The sequence below is a fragment of the Callospermophilus lateralis genome, assembly GCF_048772815.1.
Source record: "Callospermophilus lateralis isolate mCalLat2 chromosome 11 unlocalized genomic scaffold, mCalLat2.hap1 SUPER_11_unloc_1, whole genome shotgun sequence".
In the NCBI taxonomy this organism is placed as follows: Eukaryota; Metazoa; Chordata; class Mammalia; order Rodentia; family Sciuridae; genus Callospermophilus; species Callospermophilus lateralis.
This window is the reverse complement of record NW_027510153.1, coordinates 263,602-287,501: the sequence shown is the minus strand read 5'-3', so window position 1 is coordinate 287,501 and position 23,900 is coordinate 263,602. Positions and strand designations below refer to the sequence as shown.

General features: G+C 39.6%; 1 protein-coding gene across 1 annotated transcript; it reads left to right on the top strand.

Annotated features, from left to right (window-relative positions):
* The first annotated feature begins 557 nt into the window (after positions 1-557).
* On the top strand, positions 558-1,991 carry LOC143385959 (ankyrin repeat and LEM domain-containing protein 2-like). The gene has a single exon (XM_076841382.1). The coding sequence runs from the start codon at positions 608-610 to the stop codon at positions 1,346-1,348; it is 741 nt and encodes a 246-aa protein (XP_076697497.1). The 5' UTR covers positions 558-607; the 3' UTR covers positions 1,349-1,991.
* The last annotated feature ends 21,909 nt before the right edge of the window (positions 1,992-23,900 follow it).

The following is a 23,900-nucleotide window of genomic DNA, read 5'->3' as shown; positions in this document are numbered from 1 at the left end:
GCGCCTGGAAGTGCCCGAGATGAGGGCATCCGGAGACATCGAGGAGCAAAGCTGGCGAGTCGCAGCGGCGCGGGGCTCGTGCGCGGGTGACGTGACAATGGATGCTGTTTTGACTCAGTTAAAACTCCTGAGTCCAGATGACCTCAGAGAAGAAGTCTTCAGAGCTGGATTGAAATGTGGCCCCATTACATCAACCACAAGGTTCATTTTTGAAAAGAAATTGGCTCAGGCTTTACTAGAGCAAGGTGGAGTGCTGCCTGCCTCTCTTCCCAACCTCAGGGAGACAGCTGTAGCACTCAGCCAGGACACACAGAGGACTCTGCCATCTGCTGAAGGAAACCTGACTGTGCAGGCCAGTTTTTCTGAAGACAGAGATTTTAATTACAGTGCGGGCTTGAATCCGCCAGAGGAGGAAGCTGTGGCATCCAATGCACGCCCAGAGCCCCTAGGTGCCTCCCTCAGGAGTGACACCCACCAGACTGGAGCAACGCCCTCTAAGGAGCCATCCCTGTACTACGGAGTGTGCCCAGTGTATGAGGACCGCCCAGTGAGAAATGAAAAGATCCATGTTTATGAAGATAAAAAGGAGGCATTGCAAGCTGTCAAAATGATCAAAGGGTCCCGATTTAAAGCTTTTCCAACTAGAGAAGATGCTGAGAAATTTGCTAGAGGAATTTGTGACTATTTCCCTTCTCCAAGCAGAGCTTCGTCACCGCTGTCCCCTGTGCGGGCAGCGCCACTCCTCAGCAGTGGTGGGTTGAAAGATGGTCTGTGCTTATCTGAACCAGAAACAGTAAACAAGGAGCGAGCAAACAGCTACAAAAACCCCCGCACTCAGGACCTCACTGCCAAGCTGCAGAAAGCTGTGGAGAAGGGGGAGGAGGACACCTTTTCTGATCTTATCTGGAGCAACCCCCGATATCTGATTGGCTCAGGGGACAATCCAACCATTGTGCAGAAAGGGTGTAGGTACAATGTCATGCATGTTGCTGCCAAAGAGAATCAGGCTTCTGTCTGCCAGCTGACGTTGGAAACACTGGAAAACCCCGAGTTCATGCGGCTTATGTACCCGGACGATGACCAGAGCATGCTGCAGAAGCGCATCCGCTACATCGTGGACTTGTATCTGAATACCCCGGACAAAGTGGGCTATGACACATCTTTGCACTTTGCTTGCAAGTTTGGGAATGTGGATGTGGTCAGTGTACTTTCTTCACACCCTTTGATTGTGAAAAACCCAAGGAATAAATACGGAAAAACACCCGAAGATGTGATTTGTGAACGAAGCAAAAATAAGCCTGTGGAACTGAAAGAGCGGATCAGAGAGTACCTAAAGGGTCACTACTAGGTGCCACTTCTGAGAGCAGAAGACGCTTCCTCTCCAGTCATAGGGGAGCTATGGTCCTCAGACCAGACGGCCGAGGCCTCAAACACCAGCCACTGTGGAAGTGACCCCAGAGAACCTGTGCTGACCCTGAGAGCCTTCGCAGGGCCCCTGAGTCCAGCCAAGGCAGAATACTTTCAGAGACTCTGGAAAACTCCACCTCGAGAGAAAGCAAGCTTCTTCCACAGCGTCAGGAAATCTGACCCAGAAAGAGGCATTGAGAGAGTGGGAAGGGAGCTAGCTCATGAGCTGGGATATCCCTGGGTTGAATACTGGGAATTTCTGGGCTGTTTTGTTGACCTGTCTTCCCAGGAGGGCCTGCAGAGACTGGAAGAGTATCTTGCTCAGCAGGAAATGGGCAGAAAGAAGGCCTGCCCCCAAGACCAAGCCCCGACTTCTGGTAGCAGGAAGAAGTGCAGCAATTCCATTTCTGTGGGGGCATTTCTAGATGAGGACAATGACGTGAGCTTGGAAGAAATTACAAATGGGCAGAATGCAGCTCCCCATCAGAGCCAGCCCACAGTCAGTGCTTTTGGAAACTTGGAGCACAGTGGCCTTTCCCAGGGGCAGCAGGCAGACCCAGTGGGAGCCTCAGACCAGCACCATCCCCACACCAGCAGAAACAAGTTCTGCATTCCCTTGACCCATAGCAGGATGCTAGGCATGGAGAAACCAGAGGCCCTCAGTGGAGAGGAGGCCCTTTTGTTACCTGTCTCCAGTTTGACTCTTGAGTTTGATAAAATGGATTTGTGAAATCTAAAAGATAGCCTTTCCAAGACAGCAAATAAAAATATGAAAACTAAAGATCAGATCCTGACTTCAACAAAGGACATACCGCCTGCTGCTGCAGTCGGACTGGGAAATGACCAGATGAGGACAGATGGTGAGATGTCAGCTGGTCTGGCAAAGATGTCCCTGGACCCCAACAGTCCTGAGTGGGGGAACCAGCAGATGTGCGAACCTCAGTCCCAGCCCACACCCCTGTCTGCATCCTCCCCCTCCACAAGGGACAGCACCAGGAGACTATTCCTCTTTGGAGAGGAGCCATCAAAACTCGATCGGAATGTCTTGGCAGCTCTTGAACGTGCAGATGTCGACCCTTATCGGTTCCCAGCTGTGCATAGATGGAAGAGCACTGTCCTGTGCTATTCCCCCTCAGACAGGCAGAGTTGGCCAAGCCCTGCACTGAAAGGAAAGTTCAAGTCTCAGCTGCCAGATCTTGGATGCCCTCACAGCTATAATCCAGTGCGAAGTGGTGCAGCCGGCAGCAGCCCTGGAAAACTCAGCCATGCTTCCTGTTCACCTGGCCTGGGAAGCCCCAGGCGCTATAGCCCTGCACATGGGAGCCATCTCCGCAGGGTGGCACACATGGCCCAGCTCACAGCCCTGTAGGGTTGGCACTTGCTGCAGAGGCTTGGGGTTCCTAGGCTTATTGGTCAAATTTCATAAAGGAGTATATTCTGAATAATTTATTAATCCTCACTTTGAGGGTATAATTTTAGAAATGCAAATGTTCTAAATAAAATTTACATTTCTGATAAATGGAAGAAGTTATCAAAAGTACACTCAGATACATGTTTCAAGTAATGATCCCGGGTTTGTTGTTGGGCAAAGGTGCAAAGGCCCTTAAACAGCAGGTGGCCATCACTTCCCAATACTGAGCAGGCGCCATGGACAAGAGGTGACTGGCCCTGAGGTCAGCATCACCCTGTAGCTCTTGTGCTTGCCTCTACTAGAAGGCTGGACTGGCTGCCACTTGTGTCTGCTGTTATGTGCTAGGGAAATCAGTGCTCACCCAGACAAGGGCGAGCTGCATGTTATCTCGCCTTTTCTGGGGCAGCCGCATTCTGGTGCAGGATAATGGCCAACATGAATGGTCTGCAAGTCTTCCTGGATGGGCAGCAGGGAGCCAGTGAGCTTGCCTGTGTCAGATACTCAGTGGTGTTCAAAACACTGCTGATCAGAGTAATAGGTGAAAGTAGCTTTTCTCTTGGAAAAAAATGTCTAGCTATTGGGATCCATGCAGATGGTCAGAAAACTCACCAGCACATGAGCTGACCCTCTGCTTCCATTAGTCACCAGCTTCGTAGTGACTATTAATCTGTAACCTGTTCCCTAGCTTTGAAATTTGTCCTGAGAATTAGTTAAGCATAAATTTTTCTATTGCAGATTATACAAGTGGATCCCACGTTTAGAATTCATTTCAATAGGATTTCCTTGAAAAGAGCGTTTTGCTGCAGTACAGAAACCAAAATTTAAGTCCGTTCCAGTTACTTGTGGTGTTGACGTTAACCTTTTCCCTTGGCACCAGCCTGGGGAAGGTCTGTCCCTAGAGCATGTGGGGAGCAGGAAACACTGCCAGCTGCCAGGGTGCCTGAGGTAGGGTGGCCTTGCAGCAGGCCAGTCTCTTCCAGGTGTCAGGACAGTGGCTCCCACACAGCATTCTGTGGACATGTCCAGTGTTTGATCCAAAACAAAAACTGCTGCTGCTCTTGCCAACCTCAGTGCCTTTTGTAAATCATTTTTAATTTTCCCAAATTTACTTTTTGAGACTATAAAATAATAATAAGTAGGTATTCCTTTTCTTATGTAAAATTGCTGAATTAAACTGTGTAAAGAAAAAAGTTTTATTTCATGTGATAAACATGTTAGTTGAGAATATTGGAATTAATATTTAGGTCTTAAATCCAGGTTTGTCACACAGGGTATTTTCATTGTGCCACAGACAAGCTCTGGACACAGGACAGAATAGCACACTCTAGACAGTGGCATCTTAAAAAGGCATCTCTGTTCTAAAAAAAAAATCAAAACTTGGATATTACACTCACAGAGATGCTCTGTTTTCTCCAAAGTCTTACCTTATTATTCTATATATTGTTGTAAATGTGCAGATTGAAATTAAATAGTTTTTGCTCTAAAAAAAAGAGGAATATGACCACAGATATAATTGAAAGTATAATAAGGGACTATCATGACTAACTTGATGCCAATAATTTGAGAGAATTGATAAAAAAGTTCCATTTGTCCTAAAACACAAACTACAAAGCTTTTCAAAAAGAAAGTTCATAAATAAATATGGAATATATTTATTGGACACTTTTGGATTTTCAATAAAGTCATTCACAAATAATAACATCATTTCTTCTGGAAAAAAAACTGGCTCAGGACTGCTCACACACACACACACCAAGGACAGAGGCAGAAAACAGATTTATTGTTAGGCACCTGATAAGGCTACACTAGCAAACAGTGAGGGAGAGAAACAGAAACTCCCAAGAGTGTTACTTTTTACAGGCCAGAATTATGGCTGCCCATTAGGGGCAGGTGTAGTCCTTGTGTTTGGCATAAGAAGCTTCACCTGATTTTGCTCAAGGCAAGTTTCTGTTTCTTGGGAACAGAGATGGGCAAGTCTTCATCTCTCAAGGAGAGAACAAGACCAAAGACTGGCAAGTTTCTATTTCCTGAGTATAATAACAGTATTCATAAAGTGGGGGTGGGGAAAGGAGGATGGCTGTAGTCATGCCAACAGCTTCCTTTTGGTTTTAATATTGGGGATTAGGGTGGCTTATGTATGGAGGTTTCTTCTTCTTTGGCTTCTCCCTGCTGGCATGGGGGTGAGCAACAGGGGCAGAGGCAGGTCCTATAGAGGGGTTTCTTCTGTCAGGAGAGTATATTCCCTCAGAAGTGTCTCATTGACCACTTGGTTGGTCAAGGTCTTAGTTCTTTTCATGATGGCTTACTGTAAACACTTAAAAACACATGATAACAAAAAAGTCAGGCAGAGAAATGGCAGAGAGAGATCCCAGAAGGGGTAAGCCCCAAGTAAGGATGGGTTCCCTAGGCTGGTGACAGAGGAAGCAGGGAGTGGCCAGAGAACTCGAGTTTGAGCATAGCTGTTAGATTCTGTAAGGTTTCTATGTTTTGTTCCACTTTTCCTGATTGGTTGACATAGTAATAACATTGTTCTTCAAGGAAAAGGCCAGTGCCTCCCTTTTCAGATATTATTAGGTCTATTTCCCTCCTGTTTTGTAGGGTGACTTCTGCCAGGGACAGGAGCTGAGACTGTAGGAGGCAGATAGCCTCAATTGAAGTGTCCGTGGATATGACTACTTTCTCGCCAAGTTGGTCAAGTTGGGAGGTCAAGTAAAGGCTATGTCCAAGAGTTCCCACTTCTGTCCCCAGGGTTACCAGTGAGGATGTTAGACCAATGACTAGGAGGACTGGAAGGACGACTGCCCACTTAGATTGTGTTGTCACGATGGAGGGAAAATGAATACAGCCATCTCTGCTGAAGTATAGAGTGAGCTGGGAGAAAGGACAATCAAGACACAAAGGCCTGGGGTGGAAGTATTGATGCACATTGTGAGGGAACTATTTTGGCATAAGAAGTGAGTTCCTGGGGGGCTCATGGAAGAGTCTGACCCCATGATGATATGGTGTAGAGAGCAAGGGGCTGGTGTGGGTGTTAATTGGGGTGTTCCAGCAATACCTGTTTAGCCCTGCTGTATGAAAGGGCAGCTGTCAGTGAATTTTTGTAAAATGGGGATACAAGAGTTGATGGGTAGGGCCATATTGGATAGGAGAATGGCTGATATAGGTTAATCATCCATTGGGCCACATATGAAGCAGTCTTGTTTATAAAGGGATTGATTTACTATATGGTGTAATCTGGAGAGAGAATAATATATGATTTAGAGCTAGGAAGTCTGAGGGTGTCTCTTTTGTAAGTTTTGGGAGATTTCACAGGAGCTGTCCTTTACGATATCAATGACCTATATCTAATGGTGTGTGTGGAATTTGGTCATAGGTTCAGATTATCTGGATGGATCCATGAGGGTCTGAGTTTCCTACATAAAGGTCTATGGAGCCAGTTACTCCTTTTTCTCATTTTGTGTCCCAAGGATCATCAATCCTGAAAGTAAGTAAAGGCAGGACCCTATCATAGGGGTTTGGAGAAGGAGGGGGTTTGTCTGTTGGAAAGCAACAGTCTATTGGAAAGAGCCAAATCTTTTATCCACATAATGGTCATTGCAGGACCATTTGGAACATCCCTTCCAATCCATGTCGTTGCATGTATTGGAGTTATCAGAAGTTAACCAGAGATAAAAATTTTGATAGGAAAAGCTTGTTTGGGTGTATTTGGCCCAGTAAAACAGTTGGTGATGCAGATCTGTGCAAAGTTGAATGTGAGGGAGAGGGCCTTTTGACAGCCCTTAATGGGACAGAAGGTGGAGATGATTGAAAGTGGAGGTTTTCTGCCCATTACATATATCTTAAACTGCCAAGCATAATAAGTGCCAGGAGGATTCTGGGAGCCGTGGGAGGGAAGAAGAGAAGGAGGGGTAATAGGATGATCATGGCTTATGGAAGAAGGAAAGGGCATAGAGGAGAGAGAGAGGAAAGAGGTTAGTTTCAGTTGGGGTGAGGTCAATGTAGGATCCCTGAAAATGTAAGTACTGAAGGAGCTGGAAGTGAGAGGACTTGAAGTCCTGGGTCCTGGGTCAGAGGCCAGCTCTGTCCATAGAATGAAAACAAATTGATAGCAACGAGAAGGGGAGAGGTCCTGGAGGAATTTGGTATGGTCAGCAGGTGAGGATTAGAGATTGTATGGTAAAGTCCCTTAGAGAAGACAGGTTAGGGGGAAGTAAGTGGTGTAGATAGTAAGGATGTAATGGATACCTTGGGTAGTGTCAGGGGTGTAGATGTAATTTGGACAATGTCTGGGGGTGTAAAAAGAAGAATGGTGTTGGATTCTTTGTTGGGGAGATAGAATAGAGTTGCCTGCTGGACCATTTGGTCTGTAAGGCTGTTGCCTGCTGTCATAATAGAATTATCTCTCTGATGGGCTTTGCAGTGTACTCTGCCAATAGAAGAGGAAAGAGGGAGCCTTTAGGACTACACTGATGTATGAAGCATTGGAAATGGAGGAGCCTTTGGTAGTCATGGGTCCCCATTTTTTCCATATTGCTGTGTGAGCTAATAATATATGAAAGGCATATTTAGAATCTGTATAAATGTTAGAGACATACTCTTTGCTAGGATAAAGGCTTGGGTTACAGCTATTAGTTCTGCTTGGTGATTGGTGGTGTTAGGGAGTAGGGGGTTAGTCTCTATCACTTTTTTACATGAAGGCCTGCTATTCTAAGGCCTTCATGTAAAAAGGGACTCCCATCCATGAACCAGGTATTTGAGGGAGTTGGCAAGGGTCCTTCCTGAATATGGGAGGGATGGGGAGCAATTGTTCTAAGGTCTCTGTACAGGAATGGAGAGGTTGATATGGATTGGAGTCACTAGGAGGAGGAAGCAGAGTTGAGGGATGGGCAAGTTTTGAAGGTTGGAGTGGGGTCTTCAATCATTGAGATCTGAAGGGAAAGAATGCGGGAAGGGGGCAGGGTCTCAAGACCCTTACAGGAGAGTAATCCAGTTAAGGGGTGGGGGAGAGGACAGTTAGAGGTGACCCAAATGTTAGTTTCTTTGACTCCTGGATCAGGATGCCTGAGGAGGCCAGTACCCAGAAGTAAGGTGTCCATCCCCATATTGCTGGGTCAAGACGCTCTGAGAGAAATGCCACTGCTGCACAGGATGGTCCCACCTGGTGGCCTTGAGCTCCCGGAAGAATCCTTGGTTTTATGTTACATACAGAAAAAAGGGGTGAGACGGATCAGGCAAGTGAAGGCCTGAGGCCTGCAGGAAGGCTTGTTGGAGGCCAAGGGGAGTGTTGATGGGTGTGATGAGGGCCTCCACGAGGGGGCCCTTTGTGCTGACATAAAGGGGTTGAGCCATCAAAGAGTGATTGGGTATCCATGCCCAAAAGTATTCTGTTAATTCCAGGAATGAGAGATCTTCAGCCTTGGTAGTGGAAACAGGAAGGTGAGAAATGAGTTTTTTTCCATCCATCATAATGGCCTTGTGGGACAGGGTTAGTTGGAAGCCCAAATAAATGACTGCAGTAACAGAGGGAGACACAATATCCTTGCAAGGCCAAGGAGTCTTAGAGAATCTTAGAGAGGGAGACACAATATCCTTGCAAGGCCAAGAAGTTCAGTAATTTGGATGTGTGGGTTTTACTTTGATATAGGAAGGGACTGCAGAGAAGAAGGTCATCCACATATTGGAGGAGGAATGATGGTGACAAGTATAGGCAGGTAGGATTATCTCTAAAGCCCTGAGGAAGGACTGTCCATGCAAGTTTAGTGGACACCTGGATGTCTGGGTCAGGCCAGGTAAGAGCAAAGGGGTCTTGAGAATCTTTGTGCAAGGGAATGGAGAAGGAGGCATCCTTAAGGTCTAGAATTAAATAGTGTGCTGTGCAGGTGGCAATGGAGGACAAGAGAGTACATGGACTTGGAGCAATGGGGTGTACAGGACCACTGCTCAGTTGGTGAGACAGAAGTCTTGGACCAGACAGAAGGTGCCTGAGGGTTTCTTGACATGGAGAATGGGTGTGTTATAAGGGGCATCTGTACAAAGTGAAAGCAATAGGCCTTTGGTTAGGAGGTCATAAATGATGGGTCTGAGTATCCTGAGTCTCTTTAGAGGTAGGGGGTATTGGGATTGGGATGAGAAGAGAGAAGGGTTTTGGGGTGTGATGAGGATGGGATCTTGGTGTGTGGCTACAGAGGGGTTGTGTATGTCCCAAATCTGGGATTGACCAAGCATGGGGGCCAGGACATTGATGAGGGAGTGGTGGTAAGTGCTACAAGGAGAAGGAGTGGGAATGGGGAAAGAGTCTGGGAGATAGCCCCTCCTGGGATAAAATGGAAGAGCCGAGTTTACTTAGGAGATGTCAGCGTAGAAAGAGAATGGGGCTTGGGGAATAATGAGGAAAGAGTGGGAGAAAGGGATCTCATGAATGGAGCATGTGAGAGGTGGGGTTCATAATGGTTGATATGGTTTGCCTTCTACCCCAACAGTGAAGGTTGTGGAGGTAGATGTGGGTCCCCCAAATTGGACAAGTACTGAGAATATAGCCCAGGTATCCAAGAGGAAAGAGATGAGCCTACCTGCTACCACAATGGTTACCCTGGGTCCTTGTGATGGTGGTCTTTGGGTGCTGGGATTCTGAACCCTGTTAGTTGTCTGTAGCCAGTCCCAGAAGGTCTGTCTGTGGTGAGGTGGGGCTGTGTGACCTCCTGTCTCTCTGGGCAAGAGGGCAATCAACAATGGCCTGCCTGGGATATTTAGAACAGGGAGTGGGAGGTTAGCGAGGATTAGAGCAAAATTTTGCCCAGTTGCCCAGCTGACCATACCTATAGCATGTTCTGGAATGTTTTCTGTGGGTTGTAGGGGCAGTGTTAGCAGCGTGAGATTGCAGAAATCCTTTGGTTAGCATTTGATATTCAACCTTGCGGAACTTTCCATCTCTGCCATTGAAGGCTTCCTCAAGTACTTGAGCCTGTGGGGTGAGGGGACCTTGCTCCAGCTTTTAAGTTTGGCTTTGATGTCAGGGAAGCTATAGGAGAAGTACGTCATGAGTAAGTTCTGACCATCAGGTGACTTGGGATCTAAGTTGGTAAATTGGAGTAGGGCTTCAGTCAGGTTTTTATCCTGAATGACCTCTTAGAGATGATCATAACTGATGGCTTTATGAGCTGCCCTGTCAGTAGGCAGGTGATGAATTGGTCCCTTCTTGTCTGACCCTCTGGAGAATTATAATCCCAATTGGGATTTTGGTTAGGGACCTACTCAGTGCTCATGGGCAGGTTTAGTTTGGTGGACTTCATCAGCATAGTTGTGGGCTTGTTTCCAGACTCGTCTTTGCTCCTCTGGGAGGAGGGTGTTGGATAGGAGCATGTGCATATCATGAAAGGTGAGGTTGTAGGCCAGTGTTATGGACTGTAACTCCTTGGTATATATGTGGCGTGGTTGAAGGTCAAGGACCCTACCGCTGAGAATGAGGGTTACATCTCACTCATCTTTGGCACAGAGCCCGAGATATGCTAGGATTTTAATATGTTTATTGAATGAAAGAATGAGTAGGTTTTCCAAACTAAATATTATTAATGTCCCTTTGGCTACAAAAACATTGATTTATTACAAAATCCTTTGCATACTCTCAAGTTATTTGGTCATCTGGGCTTGTTCTATTGTTTCTTTGATTTATCTAACACATGCTTTGTTCCTTCCATGTACAAATACTGATCTGAGCTCTGGTGAATGAAACAGACAAGAACTGACTTATGGGTCTGATATTATTATCTGACATTTGAGGAGTAAATTTATTTTTATGAAGATCTGTTAAGTGAGGGCTGGCAGAAACTAATTTTAATATTTAATGTAAAGTCTGACCTCGAAGCACAGTAGAACTCTGCTCTTGTTTCTTCTCTAAATTCTGTTTTTCCTTTATAAATTGGCTTTTTTTTCAAAAGTTTAAAGGAGAACATCCTGTGGGTAAGTTAAAATGTGTAGAAAACATTTATGCTAAAGCATATAGCCTTATGGTTGCTTATAAAGAAATTTATAAAGAAATTGATTGCTTCTTCCTAATCTTCATTATGGCTACTTCAAGAAACATCTTGGAGATTGTCAAATTATGGATAAGTCCAGAGATTTATTATTATTACCTAATAATCATTATTTAAAAGTCCTTGAGTAAATAATTACAAGTCCTATACTTAACATGAAAGAATACAGAGGAAAGCACACATCCTGGAGGAGCCTTAGAAAGTTAGCTGTCCATATGACTTTGACACTCATTTGCTGGTTAGTTTTCAAGAAAGTCAGCAGACGCTTAATATATTTCTTCATCAGCAAAATACACATGATACCCACTTCCCTCATGTGGTACCCTGAAGATGAAATGTTACAGTGGACACGTGGATGCATGAAATTACTTTGTATCAAAACAATCTGTGATTACAAAGTCCAGTCTTAAGTCTTATAAAAATTAAATATTTTGTCTTCCTTTTGACAGAAAATAATTCTATCAGGTCAGATAGTCCAGATGATTTACCCTTTTTTTCCTTTTAAGAGTGCTTTGATCAATATACATTTGCTGTGTTGTGTGTCAGCATAAGTTAGAAACTTTTTTATTAGACTGTAAACACAAGATATTTTAGGTATTATCTAATGACTTCCTATTACTGTAACTGAAAAGTTCTTTTGACAGCCTATCTTCCCTACTTCCCCTACTGACAGCAAGTCACATGACAATATTTTTTAATTCCATTAATATGACTATGCAAATATCATTCACCGCTACATAAATATTATGATTATATTTCCTTTATTCTCAAACCTGTTTTTCCTGAGGTTAATAATTGCCCTGTTTTATTTGCTGCATTTTTTTCAATCCTTTGATCAAATCTTTACAACCCTCCCAAGAAACTGGCTAAACATTCTTAATATAGCTTTCCAGGTGGCAGCTGTGCTGGAAGTCTGGGGGTGCCTCCCCTCTCCTGGCATTGCTCTTGAAATTGTCTGGAGGGGTTTCTATTCAGGACTACCACCATGCTGTTCTCACCTTGAAATTGTTTGCTTTTTTTCTGGGAATTCCTTTTGCCTCTCACATGTATTGAATACCCTGCTTCCCAGGTGTTATGATTTCTTTCTCTCTTGATGGTGTATTTTGCTAGGGAATCATGAGTAATATTTTTGGGTCTTTACCAGCCTGAAAATGCCTTGATATAAAGCTAACAGTTCAGTAGTAGTCTTGTTGAGTATAGTTTTAGTCATTTTCACTCTTTTGAAGGGATTTCTTTATTGTTATTTATTTACATACTGTTGTTTTTAAAGAATTCCCTTTTGAGATCTATTTTTGTTTGTTTTCTCTCTGAAAGTTTCTAGGGTCATCTCTTTATCACCGATGTTCTGAAGTTTCATTTGTCTTGGGTGGAACTTGAAAAAATTCATTTTGCAGGGCACTGTGTAAACCTTTTAATCTGGAGGCTAATACTGATTTTTCTTTTTCTTATATTATTTCTGTGGTATGTTCCTACTTTCAATTTTTTTCTTCTCTAATTTGAAATCATATGAATCAGATGTTGAGCTTCTTGAATTGATCTATATTTTATCATTTATTCTCTTTCAAATTTTTTGTCTTTTTCTTCTACTTTCTGGATAATATACTTAATTTATTGTTTGCATTTTGAAGTAAATTTTTGTTTCAGTAATTATATCTTTAAAAGTTAAGGAAAATACTTTTTTCATACTTTCTTATTTCTAAATGTTACATTTTATTTCTATAATATTTTGATGTTGTCCCTGCCAACTCTTTCAGGAGATTATTTATGGTTTTTTGAAGTTATCTTTTTTCCCATTCATTGTGTCTTTTTTTTCTTTTGATTTGCTGTGCTCCCATACTTCTCTGATAGAGACTCTCATCAGATATGTTGACTTTTGGCCACAGATTCATATTTCAAAATGAGTTCATAAAACAGTGACTGAAAGCTCTGTTTGTTGGTTAGTAACTTTCATGGTAGAGCAGTATAAAACAAACATCACACAGGACTATATCCCTAATGTTTTTCTCTGAGTTGTTTAGTTCTTCCACACATAGATCCACTGATCCTTTGTTTGTGAGTGTACTCCTAGGAACTGCAGTGTGGGAGCTAGTTGAAGACAGAGTGCATGGAGGGTGATGTCTTGTAATTTGGAATACAGATTTCACCCCCAGCCTTTTCTGACTCTGAACCCTCTTCAGCTATACTTTTCTTACAATTCTCTCTCTCTCTCCCATGGGTGGTGGTAGAGATGGTGGCCAAACTCTGCAAGATGTGACAGGAACTTGGGAATATTAAGACCCATTTAGACAGATTCTCAGCTCAAACCTTGCCTACCTTATAATTTAACTTCTTGAAAGTTTCAGGCACATGGTGAATTGCTACTCTTTGCTTTTTTTCTGAGTCCTGACCTCCTCCATTTCCCTAAGAATTTACCATTGTTCCCAGTATATTTTCACATATTAAAGATCAAGATTATCACTGGTCTCTTTGTAGATGGAATTAGTGTCTTGTTTTTGTTATTGTTTTAGATGACTTTGAAAAGAGGAGGAGAAATGGCATAGTTCTGCTATTTTAAAAATTTAAGTCCAGTGGAAACACATGTATTTGCTTATTTTGCCATCAATAAGAAATTTCCTTGTTTAAAAATATCCAAATGCTGGCATTGTCCAGAAAAATTTAACAGTTTTATTTATAATTATTATGAAGTTGAACTGGCAAAACTTGTTTGCTGAAACATTTTGACTTGCATTACTTCTTTATATTCCACATTTATATTAAAAATTCATACACAAATCAAAATGGAAAAAATAGCTAATACTTGGTTTCTTTTCACTATTTACGCACACACAGTCATATACCTAAGTACCTTTTGACCCGATTGGGGGGTGGGGAGTATCTTAACATTCAAAACTATGAGTAACAAAAAGAAGAGAAAAAAAATTTTTGAGAATGAAATGTTTACCATCATAGTGAATTCTTAAGCAAGTTATCCACATATACAGTGTGCTAGTTGGATGTCTTTTGGCATAATTGTCACACATTTGGTATGAATAGCACACACTTTAGTGTCTCCAAAAGGTCAAACATCTCATTGGCAAATAGGAATAGTTTGTGCTCTACTTTTCCTATTTGTATCCCTTAAATTTCTTTCTTTTGTCTAATTGCTCTGACTAGAGTTTCAAAGACAGTGTTAAATAGAAGTGGTGAAAGAAGGCATCCCTGTCTGCTTCCAGTTTTTAGAGGGAATGCTTTAAGGTTTTCTCTATTCAGAATGATATTGGTCTTTGGTTTAACATATATAGCTTTTAAATTTTTGAGGTATGTTTCTACTATCCATAGTTTTTCTAGTGTTATGAATGAGTATGGATGCTGTATTTTATCAAATGATTTTTCTGCAAAATCTCTACCAGAAAACTGCTAGAACTCACAAATGTACTCAGTAAAATAAGAGAATATAAAATTAACACCCATAAATCAATTGCATTTCTATTCACCAATGATGAATCAGCTGAAAGAGAAATTAGTAAAACAATCCCATTCATTCACAACAGCCTAAAAAGAGAAAACAAAAACAAAAAACAATAAAGAAAGAAGGAAACCTGGGAATCAATCTAAGAGGTGAAAGACCTTTATAAGAAAACTACAAAATACTAAAGAAAGAAATTAAAACAAACCTTAGAAGATAGAAAGATGCACCATGTCTGTGGAAAAGCAGAATTAATATTGTCAAAATGGCCATACTACCTAAAGCACTGTACAGATTTAATGCAATTCTTGTTAAAATTCCAATGACATTCTTCATAGAAATGGAAAAGGCAGACATGAAATTCATCTGGAAAAATAAGAGGCCCAGAATAGCCAAAGCAATCCTTAGTGAGAAAAGTGAAGCAGGAAGCATCACAATACCAAATCTTAAATTATACTACAGAGCTATAGTAACAAAAATGGCATGATATTGGCACAAAACCAGACATGAAGCCCAATGGAACAGACAAGAATACACAGAGGAAATCCACATAAATATAGTTACCTCATAAGAGGCAAAGGCACCATAAATATACATAGGAGAAAAGATAGCCTATTTAACAAATGGTGCTGGGAAAATTGGAAATCCATATGTAGCAGAATGAAAGTTAACTCCTTTCTCTCACCTGCACAAAACTCAACTCAAAGTGGATTAAGGACTTAGGCATTAGACCAGAGACTCTGTGCCTACTAAAAAAAAACAAAACAAAACAAAACAAAAAAACAAACAAACAAAAAAAAAAAACCAAGGCCCAACTCTCCAACATGTCAGTTTAGAAACTGACTTCCTCAACAAAGGGCAAGAAGTAAAATCAAGAATCAATAAATGGGATGCTATCAAACTAAAAAGCAAAGGAAACAATCAACAGCCAGAAGAGAAAGCCTACAGAATGGGAGAAAATCTTTGGAATCTGCACCTCAGATAGAACATTAATCTCCTAAATATATAACAATCTCAAAAAACTTAAACAAAATCCCAAATAACTTAGTCAGTAAATGGGCAAACGAAGTGAACAGACACTTCACAGAAGAATAAATATGAATGGTCAACAAATATATGAAAAAATGTTCAATATCTCTAACAATTAGAGAAATGTAAATTAAAATTACACTGAGATTTCATCTCACTCCAGTCAGAATGGCAATTATCAAGAATACAAGCAACCGTAAATGTTGCTGAGGATGTTGAGAAAAAGGTACACTCATACACTGCTGGAAGCACTGCAAATTGGTGCAACCACTGTGGAAAGCAGTATGAAGATTCCTCAGAATACTCGAAATGGAACCACCATTTGACCCAACTCAGTCTTAAAAATCAGCATACTACAGTGACACAGCCACATCAATGTTTATAGCAGCTCAACTCAGAATAGCTAAACTATGGAACTAATGTAGGTGCTCTTCAACAGATAAATGGATAAGGAAAATGAGGTATATATACACAGTGAAATTTCACTCAGCTGTTAAAAAGAGTGACTTTATAACATTTTCTGGTAAATGGATGCAACTGGAGGGAGACTCTCAGGCTGAGTAAAATAAGCTAATCCCAAAAATCTAGAGATCTAAAGTTTATTCTGATATGTGGATGCTAACACACATCAGGGGTAGGAGTGCAAGAATAGACGTTCATTAGATTAAACAAAGAGAAATTAAAGGAAGGGAGGGTCGATAGAAAAGACAAGACAGTGGAATGAACCTGACATAACTATCCTATTTATGTGTATGAATGCACCACAGTGAATGTCCACATCATGTACAGCCACAAGACTGGGATCCTACTCAGAATAAGATATACTCTATGTTTGTATAAATATGTCAAAATAGACTTTACTGTTATATATAACTAAAAAGAACAAATAAAAAATAAAGTTGCATTTCCCCTCACCAAAAATAAATAAAGGACAACCAGAAAAGTCTCAGTTGCTGCCTGCAAAGCACCAACAGCTGAGCTCTGGAAGCATAGATCTGTTCTGAATTCTTGAGCAGTTTTGCATCAAACGTTGGAAGGGGGGTTTATGAATCACAAATTCAGTGGACTCCTGATAACATCTGATTTCATCAAATGCTACAATACCAGGCCTGTAATAATGAGCTTTCTTTACCCCTCCTGTAGAGGGCGCACCTTGAAAGAAGCTTTTGTAGCCAGTTGTTTCCTAGATGCTTTGCTCCATTGGATTTGCCAGCATTCTGCTTTTTAGGAGCCACAGTAGGAAGACCTCCTTAATTACCCCAGTCTCCTCCTACACAGAGGCTAGTGGCAGTGCTGGCATTGTAGAGTAACTATAAGCAGTGTCTGTTAACACTTTCTTTAGTTTTTAAATTTACTTTTTTAATAGGTAAAAAATAAAGTTTATAGAATTAACAACATAAAAATTACTCTTTGAAAGTCTTCACTCCCATTCTTATGCATCTTCCCATGATAACTCCCTCAGTCTATGTAGGGACTCACTAATGACCTTTTATTCATCCTCATGTATTATATAAATATTAATAGCTATAAGCATACATCTCTTTGTCTCTTTACAATTTATCAATATCCTTATACAACAGCACTTTAAAAAAATACAGACCATTTACAGTAATCCTCCATGACTTGAGGTTTTGCTTTCTATAGTTTCAGTTACTTGAGTCAGTTTTGACCTAAAAATATTAAATAAAAATTCCAGAAATAGACAGTTCATTAGTTTTAGAGTGCATGCTGTGCTAAGTGGCATGATGAAAATCTCACTCTCTAGCTTGGGATGCGAATCATCCCTTTGAACAGTGTATCCACACTGAATATATTCCCTGACTCATTAGCCACTTAAAAACCTTTCAATTATCATGTTGACTGTCTAGGTAACAATTCAAGTAAACTTTATGCAGTAGCCTAATTCTACCTAGCAGTTCCTATGTCATGCACTTTATCTCATCACACAGGTTATGTCATCTCTTATCACTGCAAGAAAAAGGAAACCACAGCACAATAAAACATTTGCTTGAGATACTATATTTACATAGCTTTTATTATAGTGTGTTATTATTGTTCTGTTTTATTATTAGTTATTATTAATTTCTTACTCATCCCATTTATAAATTAAACTTTATCATATGTTTATATGTGTAGAAGAAACAGGATATATAGAGTTCAGTACCACGCTCAATTACAGGCATACATAGGGAGTTTGATAAATGGGGACTACTGTATAAGTTAAAATTATTTGCATTAATTATAATTTACGATTTTTTTTGCACTTGCAATCACATATTTTTAAACACAAGGCTTATCATGGGGGAATTAAAAATATTGAGGAATAAAAGTTCAAAGAGGTAAGGATATGGAGACATAGTAGAGATGCAGAGAGGGAAGCATAGCAACCCTGAAAAGAAAGAAACACTGAGGTAGATACTTACACTAGTGTTCATAAATACTATTTCCATATGTGTAAAAATTGTCTATATAGCACCATGTTCTTCTATATTCAAAGCATATACAAAGTGAACAAAGAGAAGCAAGCCCGTCTTTGTTCTCTGTTATTCTGGGATCCTCAGCAGACACTTCTCGAATGGCCCAGAGACTGCCTATAGTCTATTGATCTCAGTGAGACCTTTGGGTCCCAACCCTGAATAAGCTGCCTCTGAGCTGGAGGCCCTATCTCCTGGGCATCACAGACTGAGATGCCAGTCATAACTGATATCAGCCAGTACTCATATTTTGTTCACATAGCCTCTGTCCACGTGGTTGTCATTCACGTGCATGGCATCCTGCTTACAATATGAAAAACTAAAAGAGGAATTGGACCATGACTCAGTGACACTATAATAAGTGGGTGTGCATTCTCTCTCTCTCTCTCTCTCTCTCTCTCTCTCTCTCTCTCTCTCTCTCTCTCTCCTTTCTTACTGTTGTCTGAGAATTGCAAAATAACAGGACAATGATGTTAGTTGCTGTTGGACCTGAGTAGAACAGCCTTTTTCCTTGACCTCTTTTTATTCATTAATTATTTTATTTATTTTTGGATATGGGAGGTCTCATCATATTGCCCAGACGAGACTTGCACCTGTAGTCCTTAAGACTCAGTGTCTCAAATAGCTGGGCACATGTCAACACTCCTGGCTGATCACTTTTATTCAAGATTTTAAGGAACACTAAAGAACCTTAAGACTGAGCCTCAGAATGAGGTGTGATTAGATAAGGGAATGTGAGGGAAATGGTGATTTTTCTTTTTGGTTTTGAAGCTTTTAATGTCTTTTGTCACTGAGTGAGTATTTCAATGCAATGTTTCAGTCAAAACCTTTACTTAACAGGCTGGGATGGAAGGTATCTTGATGAGAAGATGACAATGGAAATAAATGCTATGTCATCTTCCCATGTGCTCTTTTCTCCATCCCTACTCTTACAAAGACTTTACATTCTACATAGAAGTTTGTGTGGGCTAAGCATTTTTAACTGCCATTTATCTGTTTAGCTTCTGGGCTTGGAGAAAACTCTTAGATAAATACACAGACAAAAAGTTCTGTGCATTATTAACTCCAACAAGCTTTATATTAGAACTGAAAGCAGTTTCTTGAGGCTGATAGAAATTTATCAGATTAAATAATTTTACTGTATTACAAACAACACAATTGATAATGGATTATAGCCAAATATTGGCATATTATATACACATGTGATTTAACTGTTTTCAAAATAAAGCAAGTTCTTCTTTGCAAATATGAGTTAGAATATTGGGACCAGTGCAGTTGTATGTTCAGAGCACTTTGAATCAAAATAATGGAGTTAATATTTTCTGCTTATTCAGTGAAGAACATGATTAAGTCTTGTTTGTGAAACTTTAAAAAATGTGAAATCACTTTTACAAAGCACATTGAATTAGTTTCAGCCATAGGTTAGTGGAAATAATTATGTAGAGGACACAGGTTTTGTGTTATAGGATTCATTTGATGTCGGGACACTTGCTATGTGCTATATATAGAGCATAATTGAATGTCAGTTTGTGCTAGTTTAAAATCTAAATAATGATTTTTATCTCCAAACTGTTGGGTTTTCTTCATCTGAGTGAGGCTTAAGATCATCTTATTAATTTACTTGTTTCATATCAGAATTGATACATCCAAATTAACATGGTCTCATTCAAGGTAGTCACCGGGAAATGATTCTAATGATTATATTACTGCTCAGAGTTTTAGAATAACTATTTTTGTTTTTATAGATTAATAATAATACTTTAAGCATTCCCACTGGTGACTGATCTTAATTCCTTGAAATTTTCTGCTTTTGATAAAAAGTAAAAAAACGGTGTAAAGCCAATTCTATAGAATGAGCATTCAACTGGGGAATATGTGACAAAGATAATGAGACCTGAGTTTCTTGAATGACCTGTATACCTTGGTTTTCTCAAGTAAGAGTATAAAAATTTCTTGTGTGGGGGGAATATTATGGGCTTAATGTTTGGTGCCTCCTAAATTCATGTTGAAATTCTAAGTCCCAATGTGGTGGTATCAGGAGATAAAGCCTTTGGGAAGTAATTAGGTTATAAGCAAGGAACCCTTATGACTGATTTGTGCCCTCATAAAAGGTACTCAGAGAGCTAGTTAGCAAGCTTTCTGCCTCCTGAGGACCCAATGATTAGCTGTGTGGAACCCATATTAGGCCCTTGTCAGAACCTGACAATGCTGTCCTCCTGAGTTTGGTCTGTCAGTCTACAGAACGGTAAGAAATGACTTTTCATTGTTTCTAAACTACCCAGCCTGTAGGTAATAGCAGTCCAAACTGATTAGGACAGGAACATTTTTAGAATAATGATTTAAGACGTCTAAAACTTTTTCTGTAGAACCACATGGATAGTATTTTTCCAAAACATAACGTATAATAGTTGTGATTTTAACTAAATACATCCTAGTAAAATGGTTTCCTATAAGCAAAAATATAATAACTAAAAACTTCTATAAATATCAGTTGATCACTGATCTTATATTTTTAACACTTATAAAATGTCGGTATATGTACACATTGACCACAGGAGGCCTCCATGTACTGTGGTGTGTACAGTCAACATACAAAAACTATAATTCTACCTCATCAATTTTGACTTGCAACTAATATGCCAGATTTATAGTAACAACTACTACTGTAAATGAATGTTATCCAAAAGTAATTTCTAGAATGGTTTTTCTGAATTAGAAATTCTAATAAAGTTTTCCTGGAAGTTTAAACAGGAGCCATCTTTTCTTAAAATAAACCTTCCATGCAGCCAGCTGAGCATTCAAAATTTATTGCATTGATTTTTGGAACCATTTAACTAAAAATAGCTTGCAGTTTATCCCCACTTATGACAGAAGGTAATGGTCTTCCCTTTGTTAATGAACTACCAAATGGATAAAAATGCCTGAAATTTGAAAAAAAAAAATACAGGTTTATTTTAAACAACTTGGAATGAAGCAGCACATGATAAAATCTACCCAAATAACTTCTGTGACAGTCACTTCTGAAGGATTTCACGCATCTGCTGCACTCATATGTTCTAGTGTATTTCTTAAATCACTATCGTTATCACATAGTCACACCTCATCAATAGTTGAACTTGAGGTCAAAAAGTACATAATCTCCCACAACTACAGTTAAGAATACGTTTTCTCTCCACCTACATACAACTCTATAATGATGTCCACATTTGTGTTTTCAAAGTTTCTGCTGTGACCACTGGCAGAAACAGCATAGCAGACAAGATGGTCTGTTGATTTGAGTATAGAAATTCTTTGGCCCTTGTTTAATTCAGTAGTTCTAGTCAATCTGCTCAGGAGAGTCTAATGAGAGAACGTAAAGATGCTGCTGTTAAGATGAGGTACATTGGCAACATTTATGCATTTTTTGTCCACCCTTGGCTGGGCATTGCTGTTAGTTTTCTTTTCTTTATGAAACCGTTAAATGAACCACTGAAGTAATCAAATATTTTTCCATGTGTCATAATGTTTTAAAGAGGTGGCTACAGGTTTAAATCCTGTTACCTATAAAGAGTTTAACAAAAGTGTGAACACAGATTTACCTGTTAACAATAGATCAGAGGTTGATTTTTCCATTTGGCTTAAGTATTTTGATGATCATCATGGTTCTGGTGTGGAAGGGCAGGAATGAGTGGGTTGGAAGGCCTAAAGGAGTGCAGGGATTCTCTTCTGAATTGGAGTTTTACTTCAGAAATTGACATTACGAACACCACCTTTGGAAAGGTCCTTCTGTGCTCTACTAGTATGTGGACTGCAGAGGCTGCTCCTATCTCCCATGTAATATTTTTATTTCTGTAAGAAAAGTTGTATGCCTAGGCAATTTTTCTTTCCCATTTGTCCCTATATCTAGATGAACATTGCTTAGGAAGGTCATCTTAAATGTCAGTTTCTAATTGGTAAGGTTAATAGACTCTGGGGAAAATAAAAATGAGTAAAGACTTTGTCTTGAACTTCTTATTGGATTTAAACTAATTGATTAACTGAACCCCTCCTCCTTCCCTCTTTTCCTTTATTGGCAATAATGTTGTTAGTCTGCGTTATGAGATTTGACAGATATAAGCAATATAGCATTATGTCAATATATATATATATATATATATATATATATATATATATATATATATATTAAAGAGACACTGCAGTTAAACATGTTTGGGGAATGCAATTTTCCAATCAAGGGATTTAAAAAAAATGTATGTTAGCTCAAGGATACCTCTCTTATGCAGAGAAACTATCTTGGACAGAGTAATCTACCCAAGATAGTTAGTGCCTGGCACAGAGTCTGAAGTAGGGTGTTCATTAGTGATTGGGTCTTTTTTTTTTTTCCAAAAGAATGTCACTCGCCTTTCACTTTTGTTTAATTATTTGGCTTGATATAGAATTCTAGGCTCAAAATAATTTTACTCACAGAACTTTAAAGATATAAATTTATTGTCATCCAGTGTCCAGTTTTGCAGGTTAAAAGTTTATAATCTGATTCTTGTTTGTTTTGTTTATTAGTTTTTAATATTCTCTTTCGAGGATCTGCAGTTTTTCTCTTGTTGGTATTATGGTAGTTTATTACAATATGTTAAAAATTGTCTTATAAAAACTATTCCTGCTTTGTACTTGGTAGGCTCATTTAATCTCAAACCTACATTATTTTTTATTCAGCTAAGGGTACATTATATGTTTCATTATTTTCTCTCTTCTGTTTTCCCCTTCTGGGTTCAAATTTTGCCAAGCATTATGTCAGCCTTGTGGTTTTAAGCAAGTTAACCTCTATCATCTTTGATCATCAATTGCATTATTATAAAATGGAAATTATAACCCCAGGGGAGCCAGTAGCCAATATGGTAATTATTTTCTCTCCTTCAGAAGTCTTGCTTCTGTAAGCTTATCATTCTGATCAAAGCATTTGAATCTAAATATAAACTTCTGGCTCTTAAAGTGATGACTAGGCTGTTTTTCGCATGAAGGTTATTGAACATGACTCTGGTATTCCCCAAGGTAGCACTGGCTCATTTTTGAAAACTTCTTTGGATATTGTAGCCTGAGTGTTAAATGTCAAATACAGAGGTCAGCATCTAGAAATGGGTCAAACAAAGTATACATGGAAATGGAAGTAGAATATTACACAAAAGGGTGACTCTTAGGTTTGCTTTAAGGTAGAGTATATCAAAGAAAACAGTGGCATCTATAAGATTTCTATGTGGCTTCATCTGATGAATGGCTTCCACATTAATTTTTCCAGAAAAACCGTCTGGTCAGGTCACACTGCTTTTAAAAATCTTAAGTGGCTCTCCATTGGTTAGAAAGTTAATATCAGATTTCTCAGCTTACTTGTCAAGTTGTTCAAAAGATTAGCTCCAATTAAACTTTCCTACTTTGTATCCCCTTCTCTACATACTCCTTCAATCTAATCCAAATATATTATTCTGTTTTTCAGATCTATCTTACACTGTTGCTTTAGACTGGAATTTTCCCCACCTCCCATTTCTAACTGTAAAATTCTTCTAATTCTTCTAAAATTCTTTTAAAATTATGATTGATCTTCTCTTACATATTAGAAGGCCCAACATTTTTCTAAGGCCCATATCCATGGCCTCTTCTTTTACAAAGCCTTTGCCAATCTCTGTCACTCCATATTCTACTTCTCTTTATGTTCCAAAGCACATTATTTGTGCATTTCTTATAGCAACTAACCTAACCCATTTAAGTGACATTAGGCAGGACTGGTGTCACACTCCTCTGTGATCTCCGAGACCCAGTAGTACCTCTTGTGTAAGCTGTGCTCAGTGAATGTGGTTGAATGAATGAAGCCATTGCTGCATTGAAATGTTTTGTGAAAATTTAGAATTTGTTTTTTTTAATGGAGCTGACTGATAATCAAATTTACTTTGTTGACCCTTGACCTTAAAGTTTTTTTATTATCTATATGGTCATTTCCTGATATTTGTTGTTTTCAGCATTGATGGGGTATAATTAACAAAATTGTATACACTGAAGATGTACAATATGATGCTTTTGTAAGTATTTATTGTGACATGTTTGTTACAACATCGTGTCACATAGTTATTATTTTGTGT

Coding starts and splice junctions, on each gene's coding strand:
- LOC143385959 (XM_076841382.1), top strand. CDS start 608: ATGATCAAAGGGTCCCGATTTAAAGCTTTTCCAACTAGAGAAGATGCT.